The sequence below is a fragment of the Gordionus sp. m RMFG-2023 genome, chromosome 4, assembly GCF_954871325.1.
Source record: "Gordionus sp. m RMFG-2023 chromosome 4, tfGorSpeb1-WG-v2, whole genome shotgun sequence".
NCBI classification, from domain to species: domain Eukaryota; kingdom Metazoa; phylum Nematomorpha; class Gordioida; order Chordodea; family Parachordodidae; genus Gordionus; species Gordionus sp. m RMFG-2023.
The window spans coordinates 25863710-25886644 of NC_088778.1; the positions used below are offsets into that span (position 1 = coordinate 25863710).

The 22935-nt window shown below is 26.6% G+C and overlaps 1 protein-coding gene across 4 annotated transcripts in view; it reads left to right on the forward strand.

The window, feature by feature from the left end:
- LOC135927834 (uncharacterized) overlaps positions 1-22935 on the forward strand; it is a 45136-nt gene that overhangs the window by 16021 nt on the left and 6180 nt on the right. For 3 of the 4 annotated variants that reach the window (XM_065464036.1, XM_065464034.1, XM_065464037.1), the window contains exons 9-23: positions 240-351; positions 1019-1085; positions 2377-2478; positions 3002-3153; positions 3244-4104; positions 6067-6619; positions 6865-7043; positions 7793-7970; positions 11233-11493; positions 18000-18212; positions 19039-19183; positions 19384-19475; positions 19671-20008; positions 20390-20620; positions 22356-22428. In XM_065464036.1, the coding sequence (XP_065320108.1) occupies positions 240-351; positions 1019-1085; positions 2377-2478; positions 3002-3153; positions 3244-4104; positions 6067-6619; positions 6865-7043; positions 7793-7970; positions 11233-11493; positions 18000-18212; positions 19039-19183; positions 19384-19475; positions 19671-20008; positions 20390-20620; positions 22356-22428 (3557 nt within the window). The remainder of the gene's footprint in view (positions 1-239; positions 352-1018; positions 1086-2376; positions 2479-3001; positions 3154-3243; positions 4105-6066; positions 6620-6864; positions 7044-7792; positions 7971-11232; positions 11494-17999; positions 18213-19038; positions 19184-19383; positions 19476-19670; positions 20009-20389; positions 20621-22355; positions 22429-22935) is intronic. The other variant, XM_065464035.1, reaches the window with a different exon arrangement.

Sequence of the window (22935 nt, forward strand, 5' to 3'; positions counted from 1 at the left end):
TTTTTTTAGGCGAATGAGTCAACTATTCCAATTTGTCCTTATATTAATAAGATTTATTAAAGGAAATTACCTTTGCAAGTAATCAGGGATTCATCGATTGCGATATCAGACCAGATACTCATGATATCTGTGAGTTATTGCAAATAAGATAAGGATTTGGTTTGATTATTATCAGTTTTTATTTTTCTAAGTTTCATCATTTTTAACCAAAAATAATGAAATGGTATAAATATAAAAAGAAGACAAAATGCAAAAATGTTTTAAGACCAAAGAAAATTGGAGATTGTGCAATGGTTTTGTAGCCTCTGAGATCATGGAAGTCAACCCTATTGATAATTCTACTCTTCACAAGTTTTAAATCATATTTAATATTCGATTTTTTGAAATTATACCCCCCCCCCTACTTTTCTTCTTAAGATTACTACTAAAACCTGTTTTCAAAAGGTTTAAAACTTTAAGGAAACCTAATGATAAAGTTTTAAAAATTTCACAAATATGTTTTAGCAATATTTTTATTTTTTTAATTAAAAATGGCTTTATAATCGTGTTTTTTCTATAAAGCTTTTGAAAGTTTTTGAACCAAATTTTTTGATGTTTAATATTGATCCCTCTATGCCTGTGCCTCTCTGACTAGTGTCGTTAAACGGTTCTATTTGAGCCGATTTTTAAAAACTACTAACTAAATATTTTATTCAGGAAAATATTACGGAAGACTTCTATTAGCAAAACCTCGATGCTTAGGCAATATTTTTCTGGCTAAAATATCGATGTAGTCGCTTTTTAAAAATCGGCTCAAAACGAGCTTTTAGCAACACTTGATAAAATCCTTTCGAAAATTTCTACATATTGACAACCTCTTTAAAAGTAGTTTAAGTTTATTCAATATTTTGATAAGCATTCATACGATTTTGGAATGGAGGGGTCAATTTCACCCTTGATGGTGTTACTTTATTATCGATTAGTATACTAGTATAATAGTATAATATAATATAATTATTTTTCCTATTCTTAATATAAGATTTAATCCGGCTCTTAGTTATCAGTGCAATATATTATACACGTTGTTGAGGTTGGATATAATCAAGGTAATTACTATATCATTATCTATCATATCAAATTAAAAAAATTTAAAAAAAAATCTATGCAAATTATTATGCATCTTTTTTGTTGAGATAAACTTTTCCAGCCATCGGAAATACTTCTTATTATACATAAATTTATTTGAGTAATTTTTTTTTGGAAGTTATTAAAATTTTTTAAGTCTCCATGGACCAATTAAAGTGGGACTGGTGGGGGAAGGGGAAGGAATGCGAGAAAGCATAAATCATGTGACCGAAGATAAGATAATAATTATACAGTTTACGAGTATGGTTGGAACCTAGCTAAAAAAAAACCTACAAACACAAACTAAAACAAATCTAAAATCTACCCAAACAAATCCTAGAAACTTAACCAAACTTTCTAAAAAACAAATCGTCAAGAATTATATGAAATTATCAAATCAAAAGACAAATAAAACTACAATATAAATCCAAAAATTTTATTCAAAAGAAAATTCATTTCTTTATAAAAAAAATATCCGTAATTTTTTATAAAAATTAATTAATTAAAAATATAATAAAATCCACATATAATATATTACATCTAATCTTTCTATCCAATCAACCTTATTTTAATTGGTTGATTGGCATTTCGCGTAAAAAAAAAATATAAAACGTTCACGTATTTACAAATACGACACTAGCTAAGGTAATTAATATAAAGAAGAGATTCACCGTCACCGATTCTTTCAATTATATTATGCGCCCGAATGCTCTGAAATGAGCTCGAATTTTATACTAAGTGTTGATAATTAGTCAAATCCAATCATTGAATGATTTAGTTGCAAAAAAATGGACCAGAATTGAATTTCATTATTAGAGCCCAATTGAGAATTAAATACTCTAAAAAGTAGTCTGGTCGTTTTTTAAACCAAACCTAATCACAAAATTATATGCTAATAATGGAATTCTTCACTATTATTCTTCTCCATTTAATGGCAATTTCCAGGTTTACCCGGTAAGCCATTTTCCCTTCTGATTCTCCTCCATTTTTGTCAGTCCCGAGCATCACTATTTGCTTTCTCATATCTTCCGTTATCACCTTTATCCACCTCGTCTTGGGCCTTTCTCGAGGTCTTGACCCTCTTTCTTCCAACCCTTTTACCCGTCGTCTTTCGTTGATAAATAATATTCATCAACTATTAGGTAGATTAATTTTTTTAAAAAAAAACCATTTTAACGATGACGATCCTTATATTATTTTGCGCCTCATAAAATGAAATTTTTTTATTGTAAAACATATGCTGTAATGTATTTACGAAATCTTTTTTAAAAGACCTTAATGGGAGCCATCATTAATAGATACGATTATGAGCTATCTATGAACGAAGCTGTCTCCGTCCAGGCAACTTATTTAGTCGGCGAAATACTAATTTTGGTAAGTTATCAATATGATTACTAGATATTTTTTTATAAATCAGGGTTCGGAATTCATTCATTCATTTTTACAATGAATATTATATATATTGTTAAGCGGCTCAATTTTTTAAAAAACGGTTAACCTAATATTTTAACCAAAGAAATATTACGCAAGACTGGAAATTTAGCTCGTAGATGGTAGAAAAGGTTGACCATCTATTAACTAAATCTTGAAGCTATTATGGTTAAAATATTATTTTATAAATTGGCTGTATCGAGCCGTTTTGAAAATATTATTGAATAATTATCCTTTTTTTTTATTCTCAATTTCTGGAATATATTTATTTATTCAAAATTGATGAATATTTTTCGAAACCTTATTAACTTTTATTTCAAAAAAAATTTATAAATATATTCATTAATGTTTTAATATTACTTCTATATAAAAAAAATTATAGCTGCCAATTTTGATTAAATATATTTTTTGTTAAAAAGAAAACTTAAATATTAAATTTTAATTCAGGTTTTGTTTTTACCCTTAGACGCATATCTATTTATCACCTAATCAAGATGATTATATCAAATATTTTCTCAACGATTTGAGTCTTCTAGTCCAAAAATCATTGCGATATACCTTAAGCCATACTGCTCATATTGAAAATTCGAATACAACCGCTCATCAGATTATGGAGAAGTGTGCAAAACAATATAGTGTTTTTTTTAAAATATTTTTTAATGAATAAATGAAATAAAGAAAGCCAAAATTATATCTTTTCCCTTATAGATCATTAGCCTCTTCGGCATTATGCTACATTGATCGAAAATTGTCTACATTCAGGAATTTCGAAAATGCCACTTCTTCAATGGCTCCTGCAAATACCCGGAGTTTAAATTCGAATATTTCCGATTCGGAGAACAACATCACTATTAATCCTGATTTACCGAAAAGAAATCATCTTGAAAAATCTCAAAATTCGAAAGCAAATTGTCCCTACACAACCACCTCAGTCTCAAAAATATTTTACAATTCAATCTTTGCGCGCGTAATCAGAGATTGCATCATTGCTTACCTTGTTTACGCATCGAATATCGCGAAAATGCCTTCTATCAACGTGTCCGAAGAGACCATTGATGCGCCTAAAGAGACGACTACTGTACCATTCCGTAAAAGGTCGAGACAATTATCTTTGAAGGATCTTTCTCTCCGTATCAAAAAAAAGTTGAGCGTCGACGGAGAGGTCAATGCTAATTTGCTCGATAATTCTAAAAGTCGTGTGAGAAATAATACGGGTTACTCAAAATTGGCCGATGAAGATAGAAAGAAAGAGATGAATGACAGTTTTTATCGAAAATTAATACGAAATACCAAAATATTTGCCCCAATTTCGAGTCCAACCAAAGATACGAATCTTAAAGGTCTTAGAAAAATTCGTTGGAAAAGGGGCAGAAATTTATCCGACACCGGAATTATTCGCCCTATAAATTATCGATTATCCCTGGACACTATAGAAGAAGACACCCTCATATGGAATTGGGAAGCTCTCTTAGTTTTATTGAATCGTATAGATAATGATGGAGGTTTGGGGAGTATACTGCGAGTGGATCGTAAAGAAGGATTGGTAGATTGGCGGACAAATCTATTAAAGTAAAATATTTTATTTACTTATTAATACTTTTTAATTTAATGTTCTTTTAATTAAAAAAAATTATGAATTTGTTTCTACATTTCAGAATAGGAAAGGAAGAAGTAAGAAAGAAAAATGAAATGATTTAATATTAACATCTTCGATCCATCGCCCGAGGGCTAGACCTAGATCTAAAAAGCGTATCAGGTCAATTCAGCGAAATTTTTAACGCGAAGAATATTATAGAAAAAGTAACAAGGCGAATTTTTTTCCACGAAACATTTATAGCGTAGCCATTATCGTGAATTTACTTCCGCGAAACCTTAACCGTTAATTCATTAAATCGACTACATTTTAGCGGAACTTATCGTGAACCCGTTATAGCGAACCCTTTACAGCGTTTTTAACGTGTTTACGCGAAGTCATTATCGCGAGCACATTACCGCGAAACAATAAATATATTGCGAATGCATTTATTTAAAGTAAAACAACATATTGAATTTTACTCACAAAAGTTCCTTAAATCATAAACGCGAAATGTTTTATGGATCTTTTGTTACCTATTGTCTATTAAGTAAGCATATAACTTTTATCTGATTTGATTAAAAAAAAAATTAATCAGTATCTTTCTGGGCTCGTATCACGCAGGGTTGTAATTACGAAGGAAATATTTGGTTCAGGTTTTTACCCCAATAAATTTACTCCCTCCCCCCTCCAACATAATTTTTTTAAATGTGCTTATGCCATTAATAGTTAATATGAACAAATATTTTAAAATGCTTAGGAATTTTTCAAGTCAATATAAAATAATACTATAAAAGCTCAGATTTTTTGCTAATTTTCTCATAATTATTTTATTCAATTTTCCGAGTTATTAAGACACGGAGTAATGATTTATATTAAAACTCAAAAAATCATGTTTATGCACTTAAATAAAATAAATAGTAAATATTTATGAGCAATTTATTATATTTCCTAAGAAATTCAATTGCTTAGAAAATCATCTTTTGGGAATTCATTAAAAATTACTTTAAGTAGTTTTAATTATGAGTAATTACGGGGAAAAAAATAATATATGCTGTAACACTAACCTATAAGTATTTTGGTTAAGCATCATATTGGCTTAAGCTACAGAATTAATGTATGAAAAGTTTGGCAATCATGCTTAAAGCTGCGTCTCAATATTTGATTTAGATTCCTATTAAATTTTAACTAATAATTTAAAGAGAAGATAAAATAAAAATATCTATAAAGATCTTAAAATCCTAAGATTCAAAATATTTTAAATTATAGAAATCTCTTATTTCACTTAGATGAAATTTAATCCCAATCAAAATTCTATAGACACTCTAATAGCTTACAACTCTTGGTTAGTGAATGGCAAAAACTGATTGATAAATTTTTGCATATTAAAGACTTCAGACAGTAAATATTGGCGCAACCCAGATATCAATTTCGCCAATAAGGACTAGGTTTAGCTAATGAACTCAATGATTAATATATTAATAAAGCCTGAGTTCCTTTTTCACGTTTTATAAAATAAGACTTCGAGGAAAGGCATAGGGCAGGATAGCAAAAAATATTTTATTCCAATTAATTTTAGATTATTAAGGCTAAAGGAAAATTAAAAACTCTATCATTGAAATAACTATTTTTTAAAAATATTATTCAATTAATAATATCATAAAAATAAATTTTTCATATAATAGTCATTATTAGCAAACAATTATCGCGATATTGATCGTTATAAAATTTTCGCAATTATTAAATTGCGATAAAAGTTTTTCTGTAATGTATTCGCTAAAGGTTTCGGAAAGATTTCGCTATAAAAAATTCGCTATATTGTCTTCGCGGAAGAGCATTCGCTAATGTGGATTTGCGATAAAAGTTTCGCTGAATTGACATGGAAACCCTAAAAAAAATTACCACTGGGATACAAAAGCATAATATACAAGTATTAATGTGATTTTTTTTTGAACAAGGTTGATCGAAATAATATGGGAATACTTTTTGCCGCCCTTGACTCCGGTTAAGCACACCGATAAATCCGAAAAATCCTCCCATTCTTCCTTCATCTCGGAATACGGGATATCTACGACCAATCGAGAAAAGGGGGAAAAGTCGATTTACGGAAGTAATACCGTAACCTCTCCCGCTAACGATTCGCGAACCCAATCCTTTTTCCTCATTTTAAATCTTCTTTGCCGATTTCTGACCGATGAAAATAAACCTGACACGATGATCGATATCACGATTATCTTGAATCGCCAAGACGACAACAACATAGGTAAAAGCAATAATAGGTATAAAAAAGGTGGCTCTTCAAAATTGACTTATAAAATGCTCAAATATTACCGAAAATTAAAAGTCAAGACTTCTCCCCGTGGAAGCTTAAATTCATTCTTCAGACATGACTCTAAAGCCGGGAACGAAGCTGATACTCCGGGTTGTAGTAATACCGAAATATCTCTTTCCCAATGGATCTATCAGCATTTATCAACTATGCTGGTCGGCATTGATTCAGTCTTAAATGAGGTTTCTACTATTAAATTTTTTGCGAAAATATTACGATTTGTCTTTTTTAAATAAAAAACCTTCAAACTACATTACGGTTAATTTTGTACCGTATTGTCGTTTGAATCAATTGAAAGAATAGAAAGAAAGATAGAAAAAGTATTTTTAAGACTAATTTTGATTTTAGGTGTATAAAACTATTTTAACTATATTTTTATTACACTAAACATAACAACGTAACAATAAAAAAAATTTATAAATAAAAGGCTTGCCTAACAAAGATACCATCTTCGTCAATTTTCAATTTATATAACGTGGGAGCCTTGAATTCCCAATACTATTTCTTGATTTGCGGTATTTTGTTATCCCATTATTTTCGTTCTGGCTCTACATCTATGGATATTCAATCAGAATCAGATCACTGTATCTATACTATACTAGACAAGTATAGTTAATTCGGAATAAATATTTTCTTTAAAAAAATTAAACTTAAGAAAACACGGATTTTGCTGTTTTTGATCTTGTCAAATTTTATATTTTTATTTTTTGTAATATATAATTCTATTTAAAAAAATATTTAAATATTAGAAAATAAGCATGTTTAAGTTACAAAATTATACGGAAATTTCAAAAAAAATAAATGAGTAAAATCTTTTAAATGTTTCATTATTTAAAAAAAATATATATATTTTTGGGGGATAGAATTAGAATGTTGTCAATTTTATTTTCAAAGAATCGATCACAATTATTTAAATTATAACAATCTTTTACATAAAATTTGATAATATTTTATTAAAGCATAGATTGTTACATCCAAAAAAATAAGGATGAGGCTGGCAACATTTTCCTTAGAATCTAGAAGGAATTCTAACATAAATTAATATTTTCGTAAATTTGCTAAGGAAATTTTTTTGCTATTAATACCATAATAAAGATTATTTTAAATAAAGCTAGTATGGAAAAAATTTCTAATTTTTTTTTTAAAAATACGATAGAAAATGGAACAACAATTTGAAACAACATTTTTTTCCCCAAAACTACTTTTACCTTTATTCATCCCTTTCGGAATTTGGAATCAAGCCTCCGGTTCCTTAGAAATTTTTTTAAAAGAGTTTCTACTATCAGTTCTTAGATGTACCGCGGTTCCAAAAAACTACTTTATTTGACATAATTGCTATAATATTAAAAAATTAGGTTCGAAAAGATCGTAAAATTAAATCATGTCCCTTTGACAAAACTGATTCTCTCTTCCATATTCGTTTGCTTTTACCACCCCGATCATGTGACCTCTACTTCTGACGCTACGCCCTTCACTGCGATTCAAGATAAATGTAGGGACATCTATTTAAGCGTTCTGAAGAACACTGATAAGGTTTCATTTTTTCCTTGTCGTTTATTTTTTGGGTTCTTTTAAAAAATTACTAATAGTTACACGTTCCACCCATCTAAAATTCTTAACGGTCCGGGCTTTGTAGACTTTAAATGAGTTAAATCCTTAGTTTTTAAAGATGCGCGCTACTGTAGCGTCCTATCTTTATTGTATAAGCGATAACTTATAGCACGCTACATTTTTTTAAAGAATATATTTTATTATTTAATTTTGAAAATGAAATTTATATTTTCTAAATTTGTATTTATAAATCTAAATCAACTGATGTAAAATATTTAAAGTGTTTACACAAATAATAATATTGATGTAAGTGAGTAAGTCACAGATAATATTAACGAAATTATATGGGATGAAGATGATAATCTTGATAATAAAATCAATTTTTCCAAAATTAGAAAAATATTTTTAACTGAATGGAAAAACAAAAGTTGTCTGCAAAATTAGGTTTTTACATACAGGAAAATTATATCCTCTACAGTTTAAACCTTAAAGTATTATTTATTTTTAAATTCTGTATTTTTATTTTTTTGAATGCCAATAATGATAGGGATATTGAAAAATATCTGAATAATTTTAAATTCACACCACATTTATTAATCCTAGTACTATACATTCTGATGTTTCGCAGAAACTGACTGATTAAATCTTTGTCAATTTTATAATTGATGCAGTTCAACCAATGTCCTTTGTTGATATTGTTGATAATTCATCATTTATTATTATGAATAAAACTTTATCCCGGTGGGTTTTTTTTGTCGGTAGATATTATTGACAAGAAAATTAATTTTAGTCAATTTTTTATATTTAAATTTTTTTTACAATCCATAACTATATTGAAATATTTTATAAAATATTTATTATTGTTAATTTTCTTAAACAAATTATCTATAAAAAAAAGATTAAATCTAATTTATAGTCCGAAAATGATTACATTAGTCATGGTTTATTTGAAAATATATCTCAATTTTAAAGAAAACATAAATATATTTATTTGTTCCCCAATTCTTGCAGAATTTTTTTTTCAGCACACGGCTGTAGATTCTTGATTTCTTTTTAGAGATTGTCAAGAAATATGGATCTAAAAATTATGGTAATATTTTTTTTAAATTAATAAAAATAAATGAATAAAATTTTTCTGGTTTGTTTTTGTAATGAACTAAAAATCCTAAGCAATTTTCGGTTTCTTTTTTTTTGTTAAAAATAATTTTGGAACTAATATTTTTGCCAATTTATTAACTTATTTTAATCTTAAAAAAATTATCTTTCCAATATATCGCGCCCTCTTGCGGATAATTTATAACTTACGATTTTATGTATTATTATTAAAATAGAATAGTTTATTTTTTAATATTTTAAATATATATGATAAATGTAGTATACAAATAAGAAAATTTTTTGTGGAAAAAAATTCAACTAAAATAATGCAAATTATTTTAAACATACATCCTAATAAGCTTACAAAAGTAAAAAATAACTTTATTATATATATCATATTTTATGATTATTTTGAGCTTGATAAATTAAATTATTAGGAGCTTGTCTAAGAATATTGCCCATTATAGAAATTTTTGAAGGGTTGCTCAAAACAATTTAAAATATTTTTAATAATTCAGTAGACAATTTTATAGTGTAAATGCGTTGATATCTCCAATTTTAAATTTAATAAGCCTCAAGATTTCGTTTAATAGATGTCCAAACCTTTCTGCTATCTATGAGCAAAATCTTCAGAGTTGCATAATATTTTTTGGCTAAAATATCGGGTTAACACGTTTTTTAAAATCCAGCTGTTTTTTTTATTTGATATTATCAATATTATAAATTAAATAAATTCTCAAATATCTAATAAAATCTTTTGAAGATCAACAAAGTATGAAATTTTGTATTATTTTATCGTGAAAGATTTTTTTATACATAAAAATAATTAAATATTTACAAAAGCAGAATTGCTCATTTGAAAATGAAAAGTTATGATCTTTGCAAAAAAAATTTATTAGGCTAAAGATCATGGAGCTGTGACGTAATATAAAATTTAATTGTATTTTTCTAATTTTGTGTTTTTAATTGAATTTTTTGGAGGGGGTTAAGCAATTTATTTAACATGAATAAAATTTATTTAGAACTTTACTATAATAAAAATAGCTTGGAGTTTTTTTAGCAACGTTTATAATAATTAATTCTATCTTTCTTAGCCAAATTATATATTAGTATTTTATTTTATCATTTTAAATATTTCAAGAGTTATAAATTTAATATTTTAATAAAATAACAATTCTCTTTTGTTGATTAGTTTTATTGATTATAATTGTGAAATTACTCTAAAAATAATTTAGAAATAACGTTATTTTCGACTTATGGGTGTGTTAAAATATTTTTAAAAAATATTTATTTTTCCATTAATTTTTAACAAATTATGTTCTCAATATATAGCGCACTCTTGTGGGGAAATATATATTTTATGTATTATTACAAATCTTCAATAAAAGTGAATAGCTTATTTTTTTAATATTTATATGATAAATATACTTAAATAAATGCGAATTTTGTAAAAAAAAATTTCAACTAAAATAAAATAAATGATTTAAACTTACATATTAAGTTTATCAAAGTTAAAATATGTAAAAAAAATATTTTTATATGAAAATAAATAAATTATTTATTATAAAATTATTAATTCTTATAAAGAGCAAATGCAAAGGAAACTAGAAATTTTTGAAGGGTTATTCAAGGTAACCTAAAATATTTTAAATATAATTTAGAGAACTTAATTATTTGTAGTGCAGTTATATTCTTCGATTTAGCTCATTTATTAAGATCTTAGCCAAAAAAATATTACGTATAAGCCTTAAGGACTTCGTTAATAGATGTCCAAACCTTTCTTCTATCTATGAGCAAAATCTTCAATATTGCGTAATATTTTTTGGCTAATATATCCCTCTTTTATAAAAAATCTAACCTTTTAACAATACTAATTATTTGGTGTTAATTATTTTTTTTTCTTGAAAAATTATATTATAAATTTAAAAGAGATCCTCAAATACCTATTTAAAAAAAAAAAAATCCAATTCGAGTTGTCAGGATCTTCCCCATGAGATCGCTTCATATACTATTTCCCAACTATGTAGGTACACCTTTTTTTAAAAAAATATATTGTTGGTTACTGTAATAAAATCTAAAATAGTGTTAATATTTTCCATCAAATTTATAAGACATTACGTCGTATATTCTTGTGTTTTTACTATAATAGGAAACCAAGTATTATGCCGTACACAACATTAGATCCCTTTTAAAATTGGCGCGAATATCGTGCAGGGGTCCTGATTTAAAACCCAATTTCCTCGATTTTAATTGGACCATACCAACTTTATTCCGCGAATGCTTGATTTCATCGTCACCTAAAAATTGTTACAAAGGGAACAACAAAGTTACCTTGAATCCCGAAAATGAGGACGATCAGATTTTGTATCTCAGCTATTTGGCTTTGGACGAAATATTAACCTTATCGCAAGTTTTTTATATTATACAAAGCAGAGTTTGAAGAAAAAAAATTATTAAAGATTTTTGATCAAATTTTTACCTTAAAAATGCCAAATATTTTTTTAATAAAAAAAAATCTTTTATAAGTAAAATATTTTGTAACTTTCATGCAAGAAAAAATCTTTCAAGATGAAAATCACAATTTTATTTTTTTCAAACTTTGATTAATAGTTTATTTTATTTTGTGCTATTATATATTTATCTATGACCCGAAGAGGTCGAGTATTTAAGCTCCACCGGAATTTTAAAAGAATTTATCAAGCCTGTAAAAAGGTATATTTTAAATATTGTCTGGCATAGATCCCAGCATGGAGATAACATTGAATCTGCATATCTTTATATCTTTGTTTAGGGTATAAAATTTTCTTTGGAATCTTCAGTGATTGTAGTTATTTTTCTTTACCTTTTTAAAAAGAGGATCGCTTCTTGGCCGAAGTTCCTCATGGTAGTAATGAAGAGTAAAATAAAATATGTTTTCTAATTGAGAATATTTGTTGCGTTTAGGTTTCGATGATTCGACAGCTTCAATGGATGCGTATTGTGAGTTCCATTTTGCAAACACATCTATGCAGGTATAATTCCATACCAAAGATTAGCCTTTTGACCAAGGCGTAAGGTATTTTGTTGTCAGATATATTTGATCCAACTGGTTCTAAGATGGAAGGAATGCTGGTTGATAGTAGAGCCTTGTGCATTAGGTTACTAATTATCCAGTGGCGTGAATACCTACCTTTGGAGTATTTGCAATGTAAAGAAAGGTGACCCTTTACTATCGACCTGGATCTTGTATAAACTGCAGATGTGTAAGATGACTATATTTGTGTTCAGATGGAGCTCTTAGTTAAACCACAACTTTAAGCTTGAGGCGAATTTTTTTATATAATAGAAAACTTAGCTAAAGCCTTATTGGAATATAACCAAAGATGGAAAATACGGAGGGAGGGGGGGGGGGGGGTTGAGACCAGACCTTTAAGTAAATGCATCTCTCAGGGTGAATTATGAAGCAATTTATATAAGAAATCAAATAATTTTTAAACCATAATACAAAACATTTTTTTTTCTATATCAAAAATTGACAATTATTTTTAAATAACTAAATATAAATCATTTTTAAAATATTTCTAAATTATATACGCTACCTTGCGGAATAAATATTATTGACCTTTATATTTTCTTTTTATTAAAATATTTTTTAATAGCGTTTTACTATTTTTTCCTTGAAACATAACTATATATAGACCTGTGCGCCGGCCGGCCACTTTTTTGATTGCGCCGAAAACGCCGCCGTTAAAAAAATCAAGAATAAATATGTTGTATTCTATATCAAATCAACTGAAGATTCAACCCGACCCTCTTCGATTTTTTTTAAAATTTGCATGATGGTAGTATATACACTAACTAGCAATAATATAAAATTTTAATTCTCAACTCAGCTTACTTCATGAGATATGGCCATCTTTAGAAACGCGAAAAGTTCAAAATACATAATATTTAATTTTAAATATCTCAAAAAGTAATTAAGCTAAAGATATAATTTAAACTTTATTAAATAACTCTAGAATAGCCCTTTAATATGATATAAAATTTATTATATTGAAAATAATTTTATTACCAAAAACCGGAAATAGAAAACCGGAAATGGTTATAAAATAAAAATTGCCCTTTTTTTTACTTTCAAATTTTTTTAACAAATAGACATTATATATCTTAATATTTGTACAAAATCCTAGATTGGGACCATGATTGGGACCATTACTGGGCCAATAGTTATTACGCTTTAAATATAAATAGTATGGCTTAAATTCTATATTATACGAAATGAGTAATTATTTTTTTAACAAAAGTGATAATATTTGTGAATAATAGTATTAAAACTGAAATCCGAACCCCATCTTAAGATTTATATTCGCCCCCCCCCCCAAAAAAAAAAATCCCTTCTTAAATTCGAGATTTTTGACCTGGCAATTCTATGAGTGAATTATGTAGATTATTTTCTTTGCCAAATAAAAAATTATCTTTGTGATCGTCAGAAATATATTTTCATAAAGATTATTTTCTACTTAAAATTAATTATTAAATAAAATAATTATCATAAAAATCAAATTCAATTCCAACAGCAACAGCCGTCATTTATATTGATTAAATTTATAAAGCCATTTTTCTAAGAAAATTAAATTATCGGTATTCATTATCCAATTTATTTTTAATTTAAAATAATTATATAAAATTAATAGCTATCTTTTATTCTTTACCAAAAAAATTTAAATGTCTAGAAAAGATATTTATATTCCAGTAAAGTGCTGTAATCCCTTTAGAATAAAATCTCATTCAGTACGTTACGATCTTAGAAATGTTTTACAATGGATGAGAGAAGTGAATTCTAGCTTATCAATTAATCAAAAAATTTGTAGCTCTTGCCGGAAAAAATTAAAAAAATATTCAACATATCTGATCTCACCTTTTACTTCTACGATCCCGATCACATTACCTTCTATTTCTAACTTACCTTCTACCTCAACTATTAATGAAACATTTAGCGATTCTGAACCTGATCAACCATGCAATAATCCCGACTCTTATACAGATTTTAATACTTCAATTTCAACTTTAAATGAAACTTTGCCATTTTTAGGGGAGACACCTATTAAAAAGAAAAGGTTAAATGAAAAAAAATATCCTGTAAATAAATTTTTGAAAATTCAGGGAAAAATTAAAAAAGTTTTTAAAATAAATCTAGAGGATCAAGCAAAAAAAGATGAAGCCGAAATCATAAATCAACTGAAAGAAAAATTTGCTACAAGTTCTCGCAATGAAAAAATACAAATTTTAACAGTTTTACCAAAATCTTGGACCTTGATAAAATTGAAAAGGAATTTTCAACCACAAATTTTATGGCCCGGACAGCTAAACAATTAGTTGAAGAAAAGGGTGTTTTGTCAAACCCAGATATCATAAAACCAAGTAGAATAATTCCGGATGACATTGCAAATAAAGTAATAGAATTTTATAATTCTGACGAAAACAGCAGACTTATGCCAGGTATGAATAATTTTATATCAATGAAAGTTAATGGAAAAAATGAAAGTCAAACGTTATTCTAATTCATTAGATAATTTAATGTATGATATTATTTAATTTAATATGTTTATAACAATATTAATTTTCCATTTGATATTCATGTAATATAAATAATTAGCTAAATAAAGTTAGTTATAAATATTTTTACAATTATTTTCTCTCTCAAATAAAATCGCTAAACTTATATGTTTATAACATATGTCTACTAGTGGGCTCACAGCCCGAAACATTTATAAAAAAATATAATCGGCCCGATCATAAAGGAATTTTCTTTTTATTTGTTTCGTAAATTACTATATATTTGGTATAATTTAAGATTTAAGCCATACTATTTATATTTAAAGCGTAATAACTATTGGCCCAGTAATGGTCCCAATCTAAAATTTTGTACAAATATTAAGAAGTATAATGTCTATTTGTAAAAAAAATTTGAAAGAAAAAAAAAGAGCAATTTTTATTTTATAGCTATTTCGGTTTTCTATTTCCGGTTTTTGGTAATAGACTTTTTATTAATAAAATAATTTTTATATCATATTAAATGGCTATTTTAGAGCTATTTAATAAAATTTAAATCATGCCTTCAGCTTAATTACTTTTTGAGATATTTAAAATTAAATATACTGTATTTTAGAATTTTCGCGTTTCTAAAGATGGCCATATCTCATGAAGTAAGCCGATTTGAAAAGTAAAATTTTACATTTTTATTAGTTAGTGTATATACTACCAACATACAAATTTTTAAAAAAATCGAAGGGGGTCGGGTTGAGAATCGACTTTTTTTGGTTGATTTAATATGGAATACAACATATATAGAATAACTTGAATGTGATGTGGTCTTTTTATTTGATAATATGGTTAAACAAGTGATCTTTTTAATGAATAATATGCTTATACAAAAGAAAAATAAAAATGAATTTTTTTTATTTGTGTATATATCAAAATAAATATTCTTTATATATCTCGAAAATCAATTGTTTCCAATAACGTTATATAATTAACAACCTTAAATATATTATTACATTATAATATATCTTCTTTTCGCCTTAAATGAAACATTTGTCAAAAAGTAATATTAAACATAATTGTAATTGAAAACACCACCTAAAATACATAATATACGTTGTATCATACAACATGCACCACCTCCAAAAAAAAATATATATATAAATATTAAAGTCTTGAAAACACAACAAGGTACAAAAAATGGGGAAGGAAAGAACTCGTTTGGCATGCGGGAAGTAAATCTTATAATGTTAAATGAGTGATAGGGTTAATATTTAATGTTACGATAATGGTTTAATTGTATCAAAGTTTTTAATAGAGCAAAATTGCTCAGCTTCAAAATTTATAATAAAACATCTTAAACTTATAGAGAATGATGATAATCAGGTAGTAAATATAGCTAATGAGGATGAAGATGAATTATTTAATTCAAGTTATTTGACAAAATTGACAAATAAACATGCAACAAATATAAATTATGATTCCAAGTTAGGTGACTTAGAACAAGAATGCCACAGTTTTCTTGGAAAACGACATTCACAAGATATGGACGTTCTAAATTTTCGGAAAGAAAAGAAGAGTGACCTTCCCAATCTTTTCAGACTCGCCAAAAAAATTCTTTGCATTCCGGCCACTAGCACACCTAGTGAAAGAGTTTTCTCTACCGCTGGATTGACGTTAAATTCAAGGAGATCATCAATAAAATAATTTTTATACATGATAATTAAATTACGAAATAGATTTTGGATATAATAAGTTTTCTATTAAATGAATATTAAAAAATATGCCGAGATATCTGTAGAATAGTGTATATTTATTTGTTTTTTATAAAATTAATAAGCAATTAAAAAAATTTAACTTATAAAAATTTATATATGCGCCGATTTACGCCGATTTTATTGACGGCGGCTAAAAATCGGCGCGCCGCCGGCCGTCGATTAAATTTTTAAAAAATTGCGCCGGCAGCCGATATTTTGTCGGCGCACAGGTCTAACTATATATAATATTTACTATGAATCACAATATTTATATCAAATTAAATTAAAATGACTATATAAAATTAAAGTTGAAATATAAAATAATTTAATTTAAAAAAGAGATTTAAGTTGATACAATTTTATATAAAAAAAATATGCCATATTAAATCAATATAAATTTATGTTGGAAAAATTAGGTTGGGATAACCATTTGTTTTATGGAATATACAAAATAAAAAATTTAAAAACAATATTTAATTTTTTTTTAAATTGCAATTAAAATATATAATTAAAAAAGAATATTCACTATTTTGAAATAAAATATCATTATTTCGTCATTAATTTCCATTTTGTTGTTGTTTTTAAAACTTCCTGTGGATAAGCATGTAAGTTCTCCTTTTGTTATCAGGGAAATCAAAAATATATAAAACTTTCTAAAATATTTATTTTCCTTTATTAAGGCTGTATCCTAAATATATTTTTAAATACCTCAAAATTTATAAAAAAAATTCTCAAATTAATAAAACCTAAAATAAAAAATTATTTAATATTTTTGTCTTTTAATGTTATTCTATTTTTTAGATGTGGCAATTAAAAACTTGCCTCAGAATGTTTAGTAATCTTCGATATTTTTCTATAACCAAATATATTCTTGAACAAACTGAAGATCTTTGCTTTTTATATTACTTCTTTTTAAAAAAAAATAATTAATTTCTAATAATTATTTCGCAGAATTGCTTATCGATGAACAAGAACGTTTATCTCTATGCACCGCTTTAGTTTTATTGAACATCCGTTCTATAAATGTGAGGATGGCAGTGATGTTGTATAATATATGTTATGAACAAGGTTTTTATATGTGTAAATTAAGTAGGGATTGGTAACTTTATTCACAATAAATTTTGATTTCTTGTCATCAGGGCAGGCATATCTTCATTTTCAAAAAAGAATCATTTTATCTTGGGAATAAGTCTTGACACTAATTTTCATAGATATTATATATCAATATCTATCCTCAAAAAAAAGAAATCAAAATACTGTTTTTTCTTCTTCATTTGATAAGATTATGGTTCCGTTATTATTCATTCTCACTATCACTACTCTTTAATATATTTGATGACATCCAAGTAGACCAATAAAAATATAAATAAATATCAATTAAAATATTATATAAATAAATTAAATATCAAATAAAATAAAATTTCAAAGATAATTTATACTATTATTTATTAAAACTTGCAAATAGTTTACTTTAACAATATAAATTAAATTATAAATTATGTAATGAATATAAAAGGCAAGTTAAAATATCATTAGTAATTGCTATACTTTTTTTTAAAAAGGTGACGTTAACGATTACTTGTTTTTTTTTGAGTATAATATTTTATGGTATTGGTTTTATAAAAATAAAACAAATCAGAATAATTATACAAAAACTTTTTTGGACCACCTTCACCAATGCGAAGAAATTCGAAATTCTTTTGAACACGATGAAACGGTGTCAATATCGAAATGCCAATATTTTTGCGATCATCTGTTGACGAGAATCACTAAAGATATCAATGGTTATTTAGTTCTATCGCAAGCAAATCATGGCAATATTATTTCTAATTTAATGGCAAAGTGGGAAAAGGTAAATAAGCCATTGAATATTATAATAAATAGTAATAATTTTTTAATTTATATTTTTGATAATAATTAAATAAAGAAAGAAAAAATTTGACATATATGTGTCATATTGGTATTATGGAATCTGTGATGATTTTGATAATTAGTATTCCAGCTTGTGTAGAGTACCTACCTTATGAATTTTAGCCAATTTTTAAAGAACTTTTGAATATTTTTTTTTGAATTAATAGAGTTCAAAAGTTAAAGATCAATGCCGTCAGTATGGACTTCTCTATACATGCTGGAATACACTTCCGGTCAAATCAGATATAGTTGTTTAAAATTAAGAAATTCTAAAATCCCCATGCCACTAATTTCATATCCCCGATACGACATATATAGTGATATACAATAAAAAAAATTCTAGATTTAAAATACTCGATGGGTGATTAGCATTTGCGCAAATTTTAACAATTGTTTCAAATTAGTCCCCTAGTCAGAAATGAAGACGATTCCGCCTTCCACCATTCGAGATTTTTTATAATAATTTTAAATATAAAAATTTCCCCTACATTTTTAAATAATATAGTTGGAATAATTATATATGATAATTTAATAGGTTGATTTAATAAAAAAAAAATTCTCCTGATTTTTAAGAAAGCCAATTACTCTATTCATCATGGCTATTCTAGTTAAAAATACATTATAAATTCCTCTGGATTCTTCTAAAATAAGATAATTGGGAATATTAAAAAAAGGTATGCGAAGAATGAACATGTTTTGTTCTCTCCTAGCTAGGCCATTCTCGATTATATTACTCTTCATTAAAACAAATATATATATATGTTTAGATTTACGTAACAGAATATCCAAACATAATTGAAACTCGTATATCTATACGCTATCTAGGTTACGAGCCTTCTTTGGGTCATCGTAGTTCTTATTCGAGCTCTGAAAGCGACAATTGCTATAACTTTTTCTGCAATCAAAACAGGCGTAATTTTTGTTTTTTTAAATAAATAAATATTTAAAAAAATAAGGTCAATGGGGTATAAATCAGCTAATTAGAATGGTGTGTCTAAATTTTTTAAACCTTAGTAAATTAATATATCCAGAATTAATTAATTATCTTTTTCTTCGCACATTTATTATCATTTTAAATATTATTTTAATTCATATTTTAAAATATATATTAGTTTACATTGGTGATGAAATAAGTTCGAGCATTCCAATACACTTTTATGTGATGGCGGAACATCTTCCGGGAATGTCGTTCCTTTATAAACAGGTTTTTTATCATAATTCCTAAGTTCAATATCTAGATAGGTTTCAAATCAATTGATTGTTTTATGGAATAATTAATTTCTTTGGAAAAAAAGAAAGAAATAGTGAAAGAGCCCGTGTTAATATCGGTCTTGTTTCGATATCGGTGCATCTCTGAAAAAAAGCAAATATTTATAATTATTAAATATAAATATGTTAGAATACCTTATCGAAGCTGAAGAATCTCTATCTTAGTGACTTCAAACCCATCATCGAATCAAATTCGTTATCTTCAAATGTCGAAAATTTGAATGTTCGGATTAAGGCTTGTCTTTGGTCATTGAGTCACCTAACCAATTCTGCCTTGCATTTTCTATCATGCCTTGACGATGAGCATTATAATAATCTTAATGATAGCCATAGTATTCATATTTCTGATGTCGATAATCCCGTATTATACGAAAAATGGAATCAAGATTTGAAAGATTTCGTTTATTTTACCATAATAGAATTAACGCATTTATTCACTTCCACAAAATCTCCTATACCTATTAAAGCGTAAATTTTTTTTTTTAAAAAAAAGAGAAAGAAATAGATTAATGATATGTATTTATTGGTAAAATTATTTGACGGTCTATTTTCCATCAATTTCATATATTATTGGTCCTCGATAGCTATTATCATTCGGACGTGCTCAAATTACTTTTAGACATGCTAGGTCATATTATATCCATACCCGATATTTCATAGCCCTCTGATATGGAAGGGGGAATATAAATAAATCGGGTAATTAAAATATCAAGAGGGTACCCATCTTAGTTAAAAAGCGAACCCGTCATTGGTTTAGAGGAAGGAAAGGGGGAGGGGCGCTTTCATAACGAGTTATAGACTTTATAATTAACTTATTTTAAAAAAAACATGTGTAATTAAATTATACAGGACTTGTTTTTATTGCCTTAATTTTATCCGATGCAATCCTCACTACTCCCAGTTTTATTGCCCTAGTAACACCGACAAATCGAGTCCTGAAATCATCTCGACAAATATTGATGACGACATTCGATTTTATCGTAATTTGATGCGCACACCTTTCAATACTGCCGCCATTACGAACGAAAAAGAAAATGCCGGAAACGATACTATGGAAGATGAATTAGAAAGGAAAGAAAAGTATCTTCCTTTTTTCGCATAAATTTTTTATATCCATTTTCTAATTATGATACTAATACAAAGAGACACGTCATAACGTCATAAACTGTTGTAAATAACTCATAGCTAGTGTTGTTAAAGACTAATTTTGAAAAGTTACTGGTTACTTACAAATTACCTCTTTAAAAATGTGACCAGTTACAGTTACTAGTTACAATAAAAGTTACTTTATAAATTTTTTAATAAACTTAGTTTTTTAATAATTTTTGTATGCCCTGTTTAATAAATATAATTGTATTGATTCAATATATTGTTAAATTTAATTTATAAGAGTTTACTTAAAGTAATAATTTATTAAAATGGATGCATATTGAATAAATAACTTTTCCTTAGGCGTTATATTCTTCTGTGGTATATTTTTAGAATTTTTTTTATATATTTATTCATATCGAAAAAATTGAGAATATTATCAATCCTATAAATAACACAATATAATATTTATTTTTCATAAATATTTGGACATTATAAATTTTTATTTGACTTGACTTTGTTAGCAAATAAACTTTTAAAGTTGGTATCTAAAAGGTATGCTAGTTTTTTTTCTTATAAATAAGTTTCCACTATATGAACTTTCTAAAGGAGTACTTATAAATGAGACATTATATTTAAATAATTTAACAGTATGATTTAATTTGGTATTTTACCATACAAAGATTTTGAATAATATCAATATATATATATATAAATCTTAATATCCTTAATTTATTATTTCGTATCATCTTCATGTTTCATTTTCATGTCAACTTTCTGTTAATATAAATTTCAATAATCCTAAGCTTTAATTAATCCAATACCTCAATCTTCATTTGAATTTATATATTTTAAATTCATTTTGATTAGCCAGTTTAATCTTTAAAATGACAGAATGATTGACTTCGAGGGGAAAGTTCTAAGAAAGTAATTGATCAACGGAAGGGCAACAAGAGGTGAATTTAAGTTTTATGAAAGGTTCTAATGGGAGATGTATGCGAGTGTTTTTACTTCGTATCCCGAGGGCTAAGGCTAATTCGTAATCTGTGATGGGTGTATGGAGAATTAACGAAAGAAGAGATTGCATCAAATGAAAACCATTGTTGATAGGAATATGAGATGAGGGGATTTCAATTTCGCAGGATTTAGGTCAATATGATTTGGAACCAACGGAATCTTAGAATTTTAATTTTAAACCCTATTCCAGTGAGTAGGTTCTTTAATTATACCATGCAAGATCAGAATATGCTTCTTTTTAAAAATAGGGGGATCCATTGCCTAAAAGTTTTGGTTATGCTGAATACACCTTTAAATAAAGCCTCGTGAACGAGAAAGACTTTGAACAAAGATTTTAGGTGGTGAGGGTAAAGAGATGATTCATATAGTTATAACATATCTATTTTGCTTTATGAAAGCAATTAGATGAGCTAAATAATCTAGGCATAGTTGGGTGAGAGATGAAATGATATGAATTTGGAGGTATGAGAAAGGTCTATAGTAGGGATTAGAAAACAAGCATTCATTTTGATTCCCAAATTTACAAAAATTAAGAAATAATTTGTACCTGTTTTTGATATTATTAAGTTATAAAATTGGCTATCCTCGGGTAAGGCGACTATACCTAATATTTATACTTTTATCCATCACCTTTTTATATATTCAGAAATGTCATGCATTCTAACTATAAATCTTTTTTATTCTAATTAATATATTATAAAAATTAAAGTTGTCCGGTTGGTTGGAATGGCACCCTCTGCTTTCAAATATGGTTGCCACACGATTTAATCAAGCTATCGAAGGTACTATTCTTATTAATTTTTAGAATTTTATTAATAAAGATATTAAATTATTTACTATAATAATTGTTTAATAGGGATTAGCTGTTTTATATATGTATCTCAAAAATAAAGACTCCTTCATATGGGAAAATTGGGACAACACCCTAAATTTTATGTTATATAAAAATGTGACATCTTTAAATATTTTTATTTTTTAAAAAATGTCAACTAATTTAATCCGAAATTTTTTTTAGTGACGAATATATTTATATTATAATAAGAAATGCAGAATAGGAATAAAGTGCAAAAATTAGGGCTGTGCCGAAATTAAATATCGGATCGGATCGGTACCGATATTTAGCGTTTTCCAAAAATATCGGATCGGGCCGATACCTGTAAAAACCTCGATCCGATCTTACTTTTCCTATTTTTGTTATTTTATGTTATGTATATTTATTTTACATTATTATAATATTTTCTAAATAATTTTCTAAAATTTTATTTATTTTTTATAATAGTTTTATAGTA